This window comes from Colius striatus, chromosome 19 (assembly GCF_028858725.1).
Source record: "Colius striatus isolate bColStr4 chromosome 19, bColStr4.1.hap1, whole genome shotgun sequence".
In the NCBI taxonomy this organism is placed as follows: Eukaryota; Metazoa; Chordata; class Aves; order Coliiformes; family Coliidae; genus Colius; species Colius striatus.
Window position 1 is genome coordinate 4,801,136 of NC_084777.1, and position 14,092 is coordinate 4,815,227.

The 14,092-nt window shown below is 38.6% G+C and overlaps 1 protein-coding gene across 1 annotated transcript in view; it reads left to right on the top strand.

Moving 5' to 3' along the window:
* Window positions 1-1,303: 1,303 nt before the first annotated feature.
* MED27 (mediator complex subunit 27) overlaps window positions 1,304-14,092 on the top strand; it is an 87,065-nt gene continuing 74,276 nt past the window's right edge. Inside the window, exons 1-2 of the mRNA XM_062011829.1 lie at window positions 1,304-1,542; window positions 4,180-4,324. Coding sequence (XP_061867813.1) covers window positions 1,337-1,542; window positions 4,180-4,324 — 351 coding nt within the window. The 5' untranslated portion in view covers window positions 1,304-1,336. The remainder of the gene's footprint in view (window positions 1,543-4,179; window positions 4,325-14,092) is intronic.

Genomic DNA, 14,092 nt, shown 5'->3' on the forward strand with positions numbered 1-14,092 from the left:
CCAGGTTTGCTTTACCTCTGTGCTCAGATACAACAGCATTACTAAGCAGGAGAAGTCAAACCTCAGCCTTTTCATTTTCTCATTCTTCATGCAAAGTAATAGGGTTTCAGTTACCAATACCTCGCATGTTGTCTGAGAACATTTAATTGATTGGATGCAATTTTCAGACTCCATCGCATGATAGACAGGAAAGTGTCACTGAGTGGAGGGCAAAGCCTCGCTTCACTTCGCCACTGACATATCTGGCAGTCCTTGTCATATCCATTTCCATTTTACATCTGAAAAAACCCCAGCACTCCTGACTAAAGGATCTGTGTGGATTGTGCTTACTGAATTTAATTAATACCCATATGAAAGACATTGTTATTTATTTTAGAAGTTGAGAAAACAAAAAACTTAGCCCTGTGCTGCAATTTACTCTGTCTGGAGCAACTATTGACTTGCACAGTGCTTCATTTATTTTAGCTCCATTTATTTTAGCTGCACTCTAAGGGTGAAAAGAGCTGGTGATGGCATCAGAAACATAAGCAGCTCCTATAAAATCAAACTAGTACTACTTAGTGCTACGATAGCACTCTGGAAGTTTGCAGTGCTTTGCAAACATTCGATAACGAAGACTGTATCCTCCTCCTGCTGCTTTCAGACTGAGCCATGAATTTTACCACTGGGCACAACCTCCAAATCTTCCGTCTATACATGAGTGTTAAGACTTACAGAAATATTCTTGTTTGCTCCAACCTAAGCACAGTTGTTGGAGCAGGACAGGGGCCCTCCCTTCCTATTTTAAATGGCTTTATTTCCGGCTTTTAATGGTTTTATTTCTGAATGGTTTATGCCTGAAAATCCACGCTGCGGATCTACATAACACCCAGAGGAGGGAATATATCCTATATAGAGACCCGAGAATGATGCATTGCACAGGAAAATGTAAGAAATGAGGGCATTTGACTGGAAAAAAACCCCTGTATTTCTGAGGAAAGAAAGAGATGCTCACGCCAGTGCTCATTTTTTTTGCCCTGGGGCCCCGGGGCCGGGCAGACCCCTCCTCAGTCGCTCCTGTCACTGACCTGCCTTTGCTGAAGAAATGCCTGAGGTTAAAAAAGGCGATAAAAGACTTACAAGTGATTGTTTCTGGCGGTCAGCCGTCCCTCCCGCCCAGAGGAGCGCCTGAGGGAAGCGCCGCTTCCCGCCCGGCCCCGCCCGGCCCCGTCCGGCCCCGCCCCGCGCCCCGCCCCGCCCTCAGCCCGAACTACATTTCCCAGCCTGCCCCGGGCCGCCGCGGCCTCGTCGCGTTCCTCACGGCCCGCCGGGGAGAGGCCGGGCCCGGCCGGCCAAGATGGCGGAGGGGGTGCTGAGCCCCGGGGTGAACCTGGAGGCCTTCTCCCAGGCCATCGCCGCTATCCAGGCTCTGCGCTCCAGCGTGACGCGGGTCTTTGACTGCTTAAAGGATGGGATGCGGAACAAGGAGACGTTGGAAGGCCGTGAGAAGGGCTTTGTGGCCGCCTTCCAGGAGAGCCTGCACTCCGTCAGCCGCGATCTGGGGTGAGCAGTCAGCCCTGAGGGGGCTTCCCCCTCTCGTCGGGATGCAACCGGGGCCCGGGAAGGAGCGGGTTCCCGAAGTCCCCCCCGGCGGGACCCCGCCGCCCCCAGGGCTCGTCCGCTCGGGGGAGGACCGGCCATGCCGTTTCTTCGGAGAAAGTTTTAGGCAAATACATGCGAAAACGCTCCGCTTTATTCCTTCCTGCCCCGTGTATGTTACATCTTCGTGGTGTTTCATTCCAAGGTCTCCAAAAGCAGTGAATGCTGCTCGCACTGTTTACCTGGTTTTTGTTCTTGCTTTATAAAAAGGAGGTGTCAGGGGATTTGCATTGACAAGGTGGTTGCTCCTGGTTGAAGAGATTGGTGTTTTCAGGGTTTTTTTTTTTTTGTTAAAAAGCACTTAGGCTCTGACTTTTCAGTAGCATCCAAGTGGTTCAAGAGTGAGCATCTTATTACCAAAACTTGTAAGGGTGGAAAGGTAGTACAGGTAAGTATAGCTCATCAGTACCAGCAGGTGTGTTTCATGTAAATAGAGATACACTGTTGAGGCTGATGGCCCAAGTGCATCCAGCCAGAGGACTGCTGCCTTCACCAGTATCCTGCTGGGAGCCACCAGTGCTGTCCAAAGACAGGGCAACCACATTACAGCCCTTTCCCTGCACAGCTTCTGACTTCCAGAGATTTAATGTTCATGGTCCCGTGTACAAGAAGTTGTTCCTTGCTGGCTGATAGACCTTGCTGATTTTTAGTTCTGATGGTAGTGATACAATTTGTTATGTAGTTCTTCCTTTCTATGTTGTAAGTAGCTTTGTAGACTTCTGTTGTATCTCTTTGTTCTGTATTGTTTTCAAGTTGAGAAGACTTTATGGTTCCCTGGGTGGAAGCTGTGCCATTTCTTTGGTCATCCTTCTTGGCTTGCTTGGTAGCTTTTTAAAGAATTATTGAGTGTAACCTCAAAATCTTGTTTCCCAAACAATAATAGATAGCAGTTCTCTCATACCTGCCTTGTTTTGCGTGTGGTTTTTACATTCCTCTACTTCGCAGTTTGTTGTTCAGTATTTCAGTGCTGTGAAGTTTTCATGCCATTCTTTGCAGTCAGTCCATGTCCTCTCTACCATACTGGAGAGCGGCTTCATCACCTAATTTCACCAGTTCATTTTTCACCATCTCTTCCACAGCATTAGTAGATACACTGATCAGTCTTTTGGTGACCATTTATTTCCTGATTCCTTGCATGATAACTTTAAAGAAGTATTTTGGAGTGTGTGTAACTTGTATTTTTTTAAAACATAACTGCCCTAAAATATTGTAAATTATGTAGCATCTAAGTGTTACGTAGTCTATTATGTGTTTGGGAAGCAGAGATTTGAAGTAGCAAGGGAATACTCCAAGATGTGTTGAAGTCAACATTGTCAATGGACTTAGGCTCATGTCGTGAAGGTATTGACTGCCATCCCTGTTCAACAAATCCCCAGTTATTTGTCTGTTCACATTGATTTTTATGATATTCTTTTGTCAAGAAATAGTAAGCACATTCATAAGTACTGACAGCACCACAGTGGCTTAGGAAGAACGTTGGCCATGGAAACTTGGAGAAACAATGATTAATAAAGGAGAATCTTGTGTTAGTAAAGTGTGTAAGTCTCTAAACTGCCAGTTCTCTGATTGCTGGCATTTGTAACCTTCGTTAAATGCAAATTGTGATAGTTGGGATTTTTGTTTACAGAGACCTTCAGCAGTTACCTTTTGAAGGGTCTGAATCCTTTTAATTTAGTGGAAGTTCTGAATTACTGAGTAGGATGTAACATCCAGTAGTCAAAGGAAAGGCACTTGACTAGCCTTGTCACTTGGAAAAACTGCATTTTATGTCTGTGCCAAGTAGACAGTCTTTCTTCTGCAGTTGATTAATGCAAGTTTTAGAGATTACCTAACTTCTGCTATTATTAAGTGTAGTGTTTGACAAATGAGATATGAAGCAATAATAGATCATTTCACAGTGAGATTTTTTTTTCATGGTGCTTGTTAGGCTTTAGTTGCGTATTTTATGCATGTCTATAAATGTACAAATTGTTCATGGGAAAGCAGAAGATGCTTTATTGCCCTGGGCACTTGGAATATGTTTACTTGCTTAAAGTAATCGTGAAGTTTGCTGGGCCATCTCCAGGTTTACGACTAATGACAATTCTTCTTTATATGATGACAATGTTATTTTCTTGCTCTTTAATGAAATGATGAGGTATCTGCCTGCTTGATGGTTAAAAAAATACTTCCAGTACTGCATGTAATACTAAAGTCAGAAATTGTTATTTCTGAGGGTATGCATTGCTCAGAAGATGCCCTGGCTTGTGCTTGTGAACAAGGACCTGGCATAATTTGACTCTTTCCAAGTTGTCCTGCAAAGGCCTTTGACTTGTACTTACTCTCTTAAGCAGCACTGAGCTTAACAACTAACAGACCACCTGAAATTGTTTAGATTATGAGGGTGATTATGTTCTTTATCAAATTGGAGAAGTGTTTAAAACTCAAATATTAAAGTGTAGTTCATGTGTGATTGCTGTCTCCACAGGAGGACTGTACATCTCAGGTATTTGTATCTGCACATCTGCCTTGAAAAAAAACATCCATTCTGTTTTCTTTCAGTGAACTGGAGCGTCTGAGCAACTTAGTTGGCAAACCATCTGAGAACCATCCCCTGCACAATAGTGGACTGTTGAGTTTAGATCCTGTTCAGGACAAAACACCTCTTTACAGCCAACTTCTTCAAGCCTACAAATGGTCAAATAAGGTAACAGAATAGATCAGCCTAATTTGGTTGTGTATTCCTGCAGAATGTTTGATGTGTGATACTGTGGACTTTTGAGTATTTAAGACTGTCAGAATTGCTGAGTTTTTTATGAAATTATGAGGCATAATAAATACCTAAATGTACTTTCAAGGATAAAAATGGTGTTTGAATTGAGAGGAGACTGCTGTGATAGAGGCATGCCCTTGATTTTCAAAGAGGGTGTTAACTCCCAAGCAGAAGAGTACTTTCCACGTTAGCTGATCAGCATTTTGTCCTTGTTTCTGGCAGTAAACACTATAAGCAGTGGGATATTAGAGCAGAGAACAAAGAGATTATATTACCTCCAAACATATTTCTAGGAAAGAAACATACAAGGAAATTGTCATCCTCAGAAAGTTTGGTGCCTTTCTGTTTGCTGCTGCTAAAAAGCATTTACACCTGATCTCAGAAGTAACTTTGTATTCAACAGCTTTGGCAGTGTTTTCAGATTGTACATGTTGCATTGAATTTTAAGTAATGTGAAAAAGAAAGAAAAAGGCAGATCATGTTAATGCCATTTTTTACATTTTTAAAAAAAGTTTCTGTTGAAGGAAACATCTTTCTCATGAACATAATTCAGTTTCATAAACCTGTATGCTGAGTATATCTAGAGACAGAAATTGGATAGATATGTTTCCTTCTCTGCTCTGAATGTACTCTGCCTGTGGGCTGACAGTACTCCTTTCCTCACCTCTGATCTTATTAAATAAGTAAACATTATTGCAATTATTACTGGTCTCTGTCTGGGCAACAGTATGTTTCAGGTTGCCTGTTCCATGCTGAATTTTTTGAGCATACTTATTACTTTTGATAGAAATATTTAAAGGAACACTTATTTAAAAGCTTTCTTAAGATTGTGTTTGAAATACTAGTGAGCTGTTGCAAAAGGTAAAAGTTGGATTAATTTTTGTTATGATAATTATTACTAATGAGAGGTTCCAGAGTTTTAGCTTTTAATAACCTTCTACAAGACAGCAGGAGTAAGCAAGAGTAATAAGTCTGAAAATATTTAGGGCATTAAAAGGAACAATTCCACTTGAAATTATTTATTGCAATGCCTGAGCAAAAAAGATTTTCAGACTACACAAATACTTCACAGGCAAATTTTTGTTGTGTGAAGACAACCGATCTAATGTTCAGCTTTGAAACAGAATACTACAATAGTGTTTCTACAGTCACTTTCAGAACACAAATGTCTTCTAAAATCAGTAGAATTCAGCATTAATAGAAATCTGATACTGTTGGAAAAGGGGGGACAGGAAGGATATTTAAGTAGAGGTTTACTGAGAAAATGTTTCATGTTTGCTTGTGTTTCTTGCTGTTAGCAGCAGATTATTGGCACTGAAGAAACACTAATTTGCTACTTTAAGAAAAGAACATCTAACATTTATACATGAAGACTTCTAAACTTGTAATGCAGTTAAGTCTTCAGTGATCTAATTACTTCTGTAGGTCATTATCAGAGTAAATTCAGTTGATAGTGAAATAGCTTTGACACAGTAGTTCTAATGGAGTTTCTTATTAACTGAGAGTCCTACAGAGCTTTGAAGAACATTTTTTTGTAACACTAGATTCTGATTTCAGAGAGTTTTAGTATCCTGGAAACGCAGTTAAATGTTCCAGGAGCAAACCACCTCTTTTTTTCCTATTACAGCTGTCTCCTTTTACTTCTATTTTGCATCTAAAATAAAAGATAGTGTTTTAAGTTGTATTTAAATAGCTACTTTCTACCTAATGACTATTCTGAACTTTGCTAGGCTCCTTTCTAGGCTTTGCAGTAACCAGCAGGCATGAATAGGTTGTTCCTGTTAGTAACAACAGATGTTTTGCCTCTGTGAGAGCATTACCTGCTGGATTTACTGTTAGCAGCAAAGACCCTATTCACTTCTTGAATAAGTGTTATTTTGTTATGTCTTGTGGCAGCCTTCTTTTCTTATGATGTGTCTGATGTTTTCTGTTGCTTTGAAGGAGAGATTTAGATGTGGTGATGTGTCAATACACTTTATGTCTGTCTGCATTTGATTTTTAATTTGTGACCCCTTTGTGGCTTGCTTGCTTGTATTTTTGATGAGCTGAGATAAGGGCATTTTCCTCTCTCTTTGATTCTTCGTGCATTACTGATGGCATGAGTAGCCACATGGCTGCCAGGGGAGGATAGACGGAGTAGAATTTTGATGCTATGGTGCAGTTTCAAAAGGACATTCATGAAACACAAGGAAAATGAGTACCCAGACTTTGTGTTTTGTTTCATGTTTGGGTGTGTTCTGTTTATTTTTAAAACATGGAGAGAGTGGTAGTAGTAGCTTGTAGAACAGTGATAAATAAGGTTGGTAGTAATTACTGGGCTATCTCATGAGAAACAAATTACTGTTCAAAATATCAGAGGACTATACGTAGTGCTATATATTTTTTTTTTTAAAAAAACCCTTCTCTGCATTGTTTTTTTTTTATCTAAAATTCAAAGAAAAATTGGAGATCTGACATAATAATTCTTAAAAAACCGCTCAAACCACCAAAAAGCCAAACAAAAAGAAACCCTAGCATTTCAAAAGTTATCCTGTATAACAGTCTGTTTAAAAGCTGAGACGTTTTTAATTGGTCCACCTATATTAGTATTTCTGCTTTGGAAAGAAAGCCAGTTTTTGGAGACTATAGTGACAGTAACCTTCCAAAGACCATAAGCCACATGAAGCTTTTTAAAGTGGACTTACACCAAATGGATTATTTTTTTAGTGTATGAATGTACAGTTCTGTAGACTTGGGTGTAGGTAATATCTACCTTTATGACTCTTACTTTTTCTGACTCTTACTTTTTCTGACAAAACTTGTTGCACAAGTAATAGCTTGATTTTTTTTTTTTTTCTCTTATTAATACAGCCTCAGATGGAATTTAATTGTTCCTCGTGGCTCATGAGTCATTGGATGTTAGAGCAGTTATTTCTTTATATTTGCAGCCTTGTTTTGATGGTGTGTCGAGCAAATGCCCAAATTTGATCTGTTCTTTGGATGCACAGACAAGCTTTTTGGGAGAAGCAGCAATATGGAGTGTGTAGTATAATGAAGATCATCACATAAATAGTATTTCAGTGTTTAGGATGTGAATGTTTATACAGGAGATTAGACTTGCCTGATACTTTCCAACTAGTTTTATTTAGCACAATTAATACTTGTAGCTGTGGCTGGTTATGTATTGTGGGAAGACTCACTTTTAGGTGCAAGTGCAAATTTACTGACCAAACTCTTTGGCTGAGTGCAGTAGGGGTGGGTTGCATAGGACTGTGATTTTGGAGATATTTGCCATGAACCTTATTTCACTACTCCTGTGAGTCACAACACTGGTTCCTCTGTTTCTTAAATTTGCCTGCTCCAGGGGTGCAGAAAAGTACAGTGGGAAAAATTAGAACTTTCCATACAGAAGTGTGTTATCTTGGCAGTGCTTGTTATTTATTAGCACCTGTCATCTTGATATTTACTTACTGTAGTTTACCCAATAGTTTTGCAGATGGTAAAGTTGTCTATTTTAATGGCAGCAGCTGTTTGGGAACACACAGCTTGTCAAATACATTAATTACATACGCATCCAGCTGCAAAAGAACTGTACTTTTCCAGGTGTTTAACAGAGCTTTCAAGCTATAGCTGAAAAACACAGGAAGTTTATCTTACTGCAAGCAAGAGCTAAATGTTTTTTTCTTCTTTGCTTTAGCTTCTTTCAAGTATCAGTAGAACTTATAGAACTAAATTACTTTGCTGACTGTGAGGTGCATGGAGGCATGTAGTAGCAATGGAACAGTATTTAGGTCTAACTTATAAGGTTTATTTCCCCCCCCCCTTCAATTTTATTTAAGTAAAGAATTTTTCTTCATTACCATTGAAGTACTGTTTCCCAGAAGGATCCATATGTGCCCTCTAATGTAATATTGGAGGTATAATGTTAGAGAAGATAAAAATGAGCTATTATTCTCTATGGGTAATGCAGATAAAGTATTACTGGTAAGTTAGGAATTTTGTATATGTCTGCGTGAGTTTTTTTTATGTGCACTGTCTCTATTTAGGAATTGTACTTGAATTCTGATTTTAGTAGTTATGCACATCTTAGCTGTTGAATTTTTTTGTAATATGATTGTGTCTGAACAGCTGAAATCTAAGATCATGGTAGTAGTGGGAAGGCTTTCTGGTTTGTATGTGTGTGGCCTGATCCTGCTTGGAACAGTCAGGCCTGGATCTGCAGAGTGCTGCCCTCTGACCTCTCATTACCAGGTACTTGCTTCTTGCATTGTGTTTGAATTCAAGGAGAGCTACCACAAGGGAGAATGTATCAGCTGTAAGTTTAGATGAAAGGAATTTTAAAAAGTCAGTTACTTGACTCAAATATTGATGGTTTTGGTTTTGTCTTGGTTTTTTTTTTTTTAATAAAAAGAGAAGTGACCTCATTTATGATGAAGCACTGGAAGAACTTGCTTTTGTTGCTCTTTAGGACAAGTGCTCTTATGATGGCCTTTGTCGTGTCTGGGTGCTGCTTGTTTTTGACAGTAGGCAAGACCATTATCTCATGAATAAGCATCATTTACTAAGGAACTGCTTGTTTCTTGGTATTTGTTCTCAATACTGGGTGACAAAGTGCTTTTGAGGGGGGGAAATACTTCTTGTTGATGTGATTAACCTAATATTATATACTTATCCATATTGATACTGTTTAATAAAGCTTGTGATTATATGGTTGCATGATCCAGCTACAGTAATGCTATTGGTCAGAGTAGGTGCAGATTTTCAAAACCCAGGAGTTTGAACTTATTCTTTGAGAGGTATAAACTTTTGTTTTCCATCTTCTACCTTAGTGAGGTTATTTATTGCCTGTAGTGTGTATTTGTTCATCCTATTTGCCCTTGGCAAAGAATTTGTATATCCTAGCCCTGTGCATGCCTGAGGCAGTGTCTGTTGAGGTGTGTCCATTGACTGCTCTGCCCTCATCTAGCCAGCTGGTTATGCACTCATAGAAGGCTACCAGGTTGGTCAAACAGGATTTCCCCTTGGTGAAGCCATGTTGAGTCTCCCTGATAACCATCTTATCCTTCATATGTTCAGTGATAACATTCAGGATGAGTTGTTCCATCACTTTCCCAGGGATGAAAAAATTTACATCAATAAAATGTACATAAATTTAAAATCGAACTCTGGAGATTATCATGAATGAATTAAAATTATTTTGTGCCATGTGACACAAGAGGAAAGGAATATTTAATTTCTTTTTATTAAATTATTTTCGTGTGTTCCCTGATAAATTATTTGTGTAAATTGTGTTTGTCATTGGTCTCAAAAAAAGAAATCAATGGAGCCTGTAGAGGAAGTCCAGACTTGTTACAACTGTCCTTGGTAGCTTAGTATTGATTAGACACAAATATTGAGTTTAATGACGACAAATGACAGTAAATGTTAACTGTAATAGTAAAGGAACACTATCTAATTTTTTTGTTGTTGTTGTTGATCTTGATTTTTAAAACAAAGTGTTCATTCCAAGCAACATTTAGTTTCAAATTTGGGACGCGCTCAAACATTTTGCATTTAATGGAGTTTTACAGTAGCATGGACAATGTAACTGAATTATTGTGTTGGCAGTTCTTTGGAAGTTCAGGCAGATGGCCAAGTTTTTTGTCCTTTCAGGACTGTTACTATTAAAAATGCAGTGTTGTACTGTGACATGGTGTTGCCTGGAGATTCAGCTTATTGTGCTCAGATTTCATCAACCCAAATTGGGAAACATTTTCTGTTCAGATGTGCTCTAATATTACTGACTGTGTGGCACTGAAGAAAACTGTATCATAGTAACCAGACTATCTGCTTGCCCAGTGCTTCTGAAGGCAGCTTTTCGATATCACCTGTGCTTGCTGGAGTGAGAAGGTTAGTGGTGCAGCTTGACGTACAGGTATTCTCAGTGAGCACAAGCTGTAAAGAAATTACTTAAGGAAAAGATTTGAAGTGACCAAAATCCCTTGGTTTGCTCACAAAAGGGAACAAATGAAAAAAATAAAATAAGATTTGAGTTGAAGCAAAGTCACAAGTCCCTCCAAGGATGTCTCTGTTGTACTCTGACAAGCACATTTTAATCTGTTTTGTACGAGTAGAATCAGTGCTTCATAGAAGAAGCTGGAGTGAAAAGATCCTTGGGAATTGCTGGCTGTGGACTCCTTTCCTGGGCAGACAAGGCATAGGTGTTTATATTCCTGTCAGCAGAAAAGTGAACAATACACGAACTGGGGGTTTTTGGCACAAAATAGGAGCTGGGACACTTGTGTTCTATTCTTGCTTTTCGTATTAATTTTTGTTGTAACCTTGAACAGAATCCGTGATTTCTTTTCTGTGCCTCATTTTTCTTCTGGATAAAATAGGATGATAATGCTTAACCTACTTCTTGGGAGGGTTTCTAGTCTAAATGTGTCTCAAGTGCATTTGGTTCTTTGGACAGAAATGCTTTGTAGATGCCAAGTATTATACAGCTAGTGACTAATGTTATTTGTCTGACAGTCTAGAAAAATACCCTTTAAGGGCTTTTAATTTTGTGCAATTTTAGGCAAATGTTTGGTGGAACGACCTTGCTGTTCAGAATTACATTAATGTTGGGGTTTTTTTTCTTTAATATGACTAGGAAACAGGTGGTTACCTCTTTGCTTCCAACTGCTGTAGTTATTAATTATTGCTCAGTTGTCTGCCTGGAGAATATTGACTTTTATTATTGCAGGGTTGATTTTGAGTGCCTAGCCATGGCAGGAGTGTAAATTAAGGAAGTGTGCAAATTATCATTGATACTATAGTGAGGTGGGAAAATTAACGGGAAAAGCTATGATGAGGATAAAAGTGCTCATACCAAAATGTAAGAGGGTGAATGATTGGTCAGGAATTACAATAGCCTATGTATACTTGACTGGAGAAGGGAAAAGGTGGGATATGAAATTTTTCTGAAGGTCTTTGAGCTATGCAATAGTAGTTTCAAAAATATATATAGTGAGAGAGGAAAAATAGTGAAAACCATAATGAAAACAGGGAAGCCAATAATAATAATATCAACAGTAAAGGCAGAATCACTGGCTACTGTGTGTTGGATACCTAAAGGATCACGTGGGAGCACTGGGGGTGGATAACATCAGTTATGTGAATCTTCTTTTTGGAGGGGGCATTATCTCTTCTCAGCTGGGAGTTCCTGGGATCTTCAGCTGTTTTTGATTCCTATGCTGGCTTTGAGCAAAAGTCCAACCCAGGGCTGTCTTAACTATTTTATTGTTACATATATAAATGTAAAAGTGGTTTTGACACCTAATAATTGGAACAAAAGGAAATGAAAATGACCAATTTCTTTTTTTCTTTACACTACTGTAAAGATGCTGTGGCAGGTGAGAATTTGCCACATGCTGCCTTTGCCAGTTTGCAGATTAGTTGAATTTCTTTGACATTTTAGTAGACTGTTGTTAGTTTGTTACTTGAGGAAGAGAAAAGTGATGATGAACAGCTTGTTGCTTAAAAAAATGAGAAATAGTTAGCCTTTGATTCTGGCTTGTTTGTTTAGTAGTTTGAATGTTTTATATCTGTGATCTTCCCAGAGTTGTAATAGTAATAATTCACACTAGAATGCTGTTGTGAAATAGTTATGTGTGTCCAAACCCAATTGGCCTTTCTCACTGGATTTTGTTAGTATACTTTCTTTCAAACATGAAGCAGCCTGAGAGCATGATATGGTGTTTTTCTGTTGTTGTGCCTGGTGTTTGTTATTCAACAGTATTTTTCAAGACTCTGATCAAAATAATGCTGTAAGCAGAACCATTCTCACTTTTCCTAATTATGGGACGTGATATATCAATACACAGTATTATAAATCACAGCCCATTGTCAGCTGGTGGGAATTATTTAATGCTTTGCAACACCTTTATTTGCTAATGAATGATGGTTTTTTCCCCTATTTCTTTGATAAGTATTAATGTTCTAGCTGTTAGCTTGTTTCAGAATGGAAATGATTGATGTTGCTGTAGCTTAACCAAACCACTTTTGCCCACTCCTGGTTCTTCCTCCCCTAACTCTTTTGTTTTCCCCTTCAAGAACTCTTCATACAGCTCATGTTGGATGGCTGAATTATGTCATTTGTCAGTCAGTAATCAGTTTCCCTGTCTAAGCTGTATAATGTGGTCATCAAACTAATTTAGTTTAAACTGCATTGCTTTGTATGAATAGCAGACTTTGAATCCAACTAAGCCATGCCCAGGCACAGAAATGCAGTACATAGATCAATAAGTCATGGTACAACCATTAAATTGGAAGAGAAGTCTTTAGAAGTCGAGAAGTGCAGCAATGTATAACTGGAGATCCATGTGTAGGGATTAGTGGAAGAGTATGTAGAACTGCAGAACAAAAAGAATGCTGTGGAAAAAAAAAAAAACCCCAAACCAAACCAGACCCAACAAGCCTTTGAATGTCATGTTTACCTGCTGTCAGCTCTCAGTTGCTCTGATTAACATGATGACTGGTGATGAAAGCCTGGCTTATCTAGTGGATGGTGGCCACCACGAAAGCACAGAGGATGTTTTCCAAGAGTTCAAAGCTGTGTCTCACTTTCTGTGAGGTAAATTAAAAATGTTTGTAAAGCATTTGGGGGCCTTCATATGAAGAGCATTCAAGGAATATGAACACTAATATAAAAGAACTGATACTTGTGATAAGCATCCCATTGATATTCTTTATATGGAAGGGTTTTTTATAGCTTCTAGAGGAAATCAAATAAAATGGAAGATTTCATGATGTCACCCTGTTGCTCTCTGCTATTGTTGTTGTCAGGTCTTTATGTGTGGTTGTTATTTGTTTTTTTTAATGCTGAAGTGTGCTCATCTCTAATCTTTTTTTTCAAGTTCTATTTTGGAGTTACTAATGTTGGCCCCCTGAGTTCACAGAACGATTTAATTGTTTGAATGTCATATAAACAGTACTCAGTTTTTCCCCATTGTATCTTAATCAGGTGCTGTTGATAACTGGGCTACAAAATCTGGAAATCGACTAAAAGCTAATAAAATTGAAAACAGTCTGTGTGAGAAACTGAATGTAATCAAAAGTGCCATTCAGAACACTGATTTGGCTTTATAGAAACGTATAGTTGGCAAAAATGTGGCAGCAGTTTTATATTCAGCTGTAGATAATACTGAGCTTCTGATGTTGAAGGCTTAACCCAGAAAGTCCGTGGTGATTCTTGAAATCTCTTGCTTCTTGGGATCAATGCATACTGATTTTTATTTTCCTGTGAGGAATAATTCTGCCCTGGAGGAATGTTGGTCTTTTGTGTCTCTGATGCTGTGACAATTGAGGAATGTGAATAAAAAAATTACAGACCATGCTATCACTGCTATTACTGTTCTTATCTGTGCCTGGCTTTCAGGTTTGATATAGATAGAAGTATATTTTATTACGACCTTTGAGTGAATTTTCTCTTTTCCAAAATATTCCTGTTAATAAAATAATTTTTTCTTGGTACTTGTGACATGAAGGAAGTCCACAGATGGTCATTTTACATTCTTTTGAAAATGTTTGGTTTTGCAAGTGAATTTGGTTTCAAACCTCGATGGGTATCTGACATAGCTTTTAGGAATACTTGAATTTGGTGTTCTGCTTTCTGTAGGGGCTTTGATGAATGAATCTTCTACAGAAAATAAAGTAATTTGTTTCTCGTAAAATGTTACCTCTTGAGAAATGGGCTTGGGT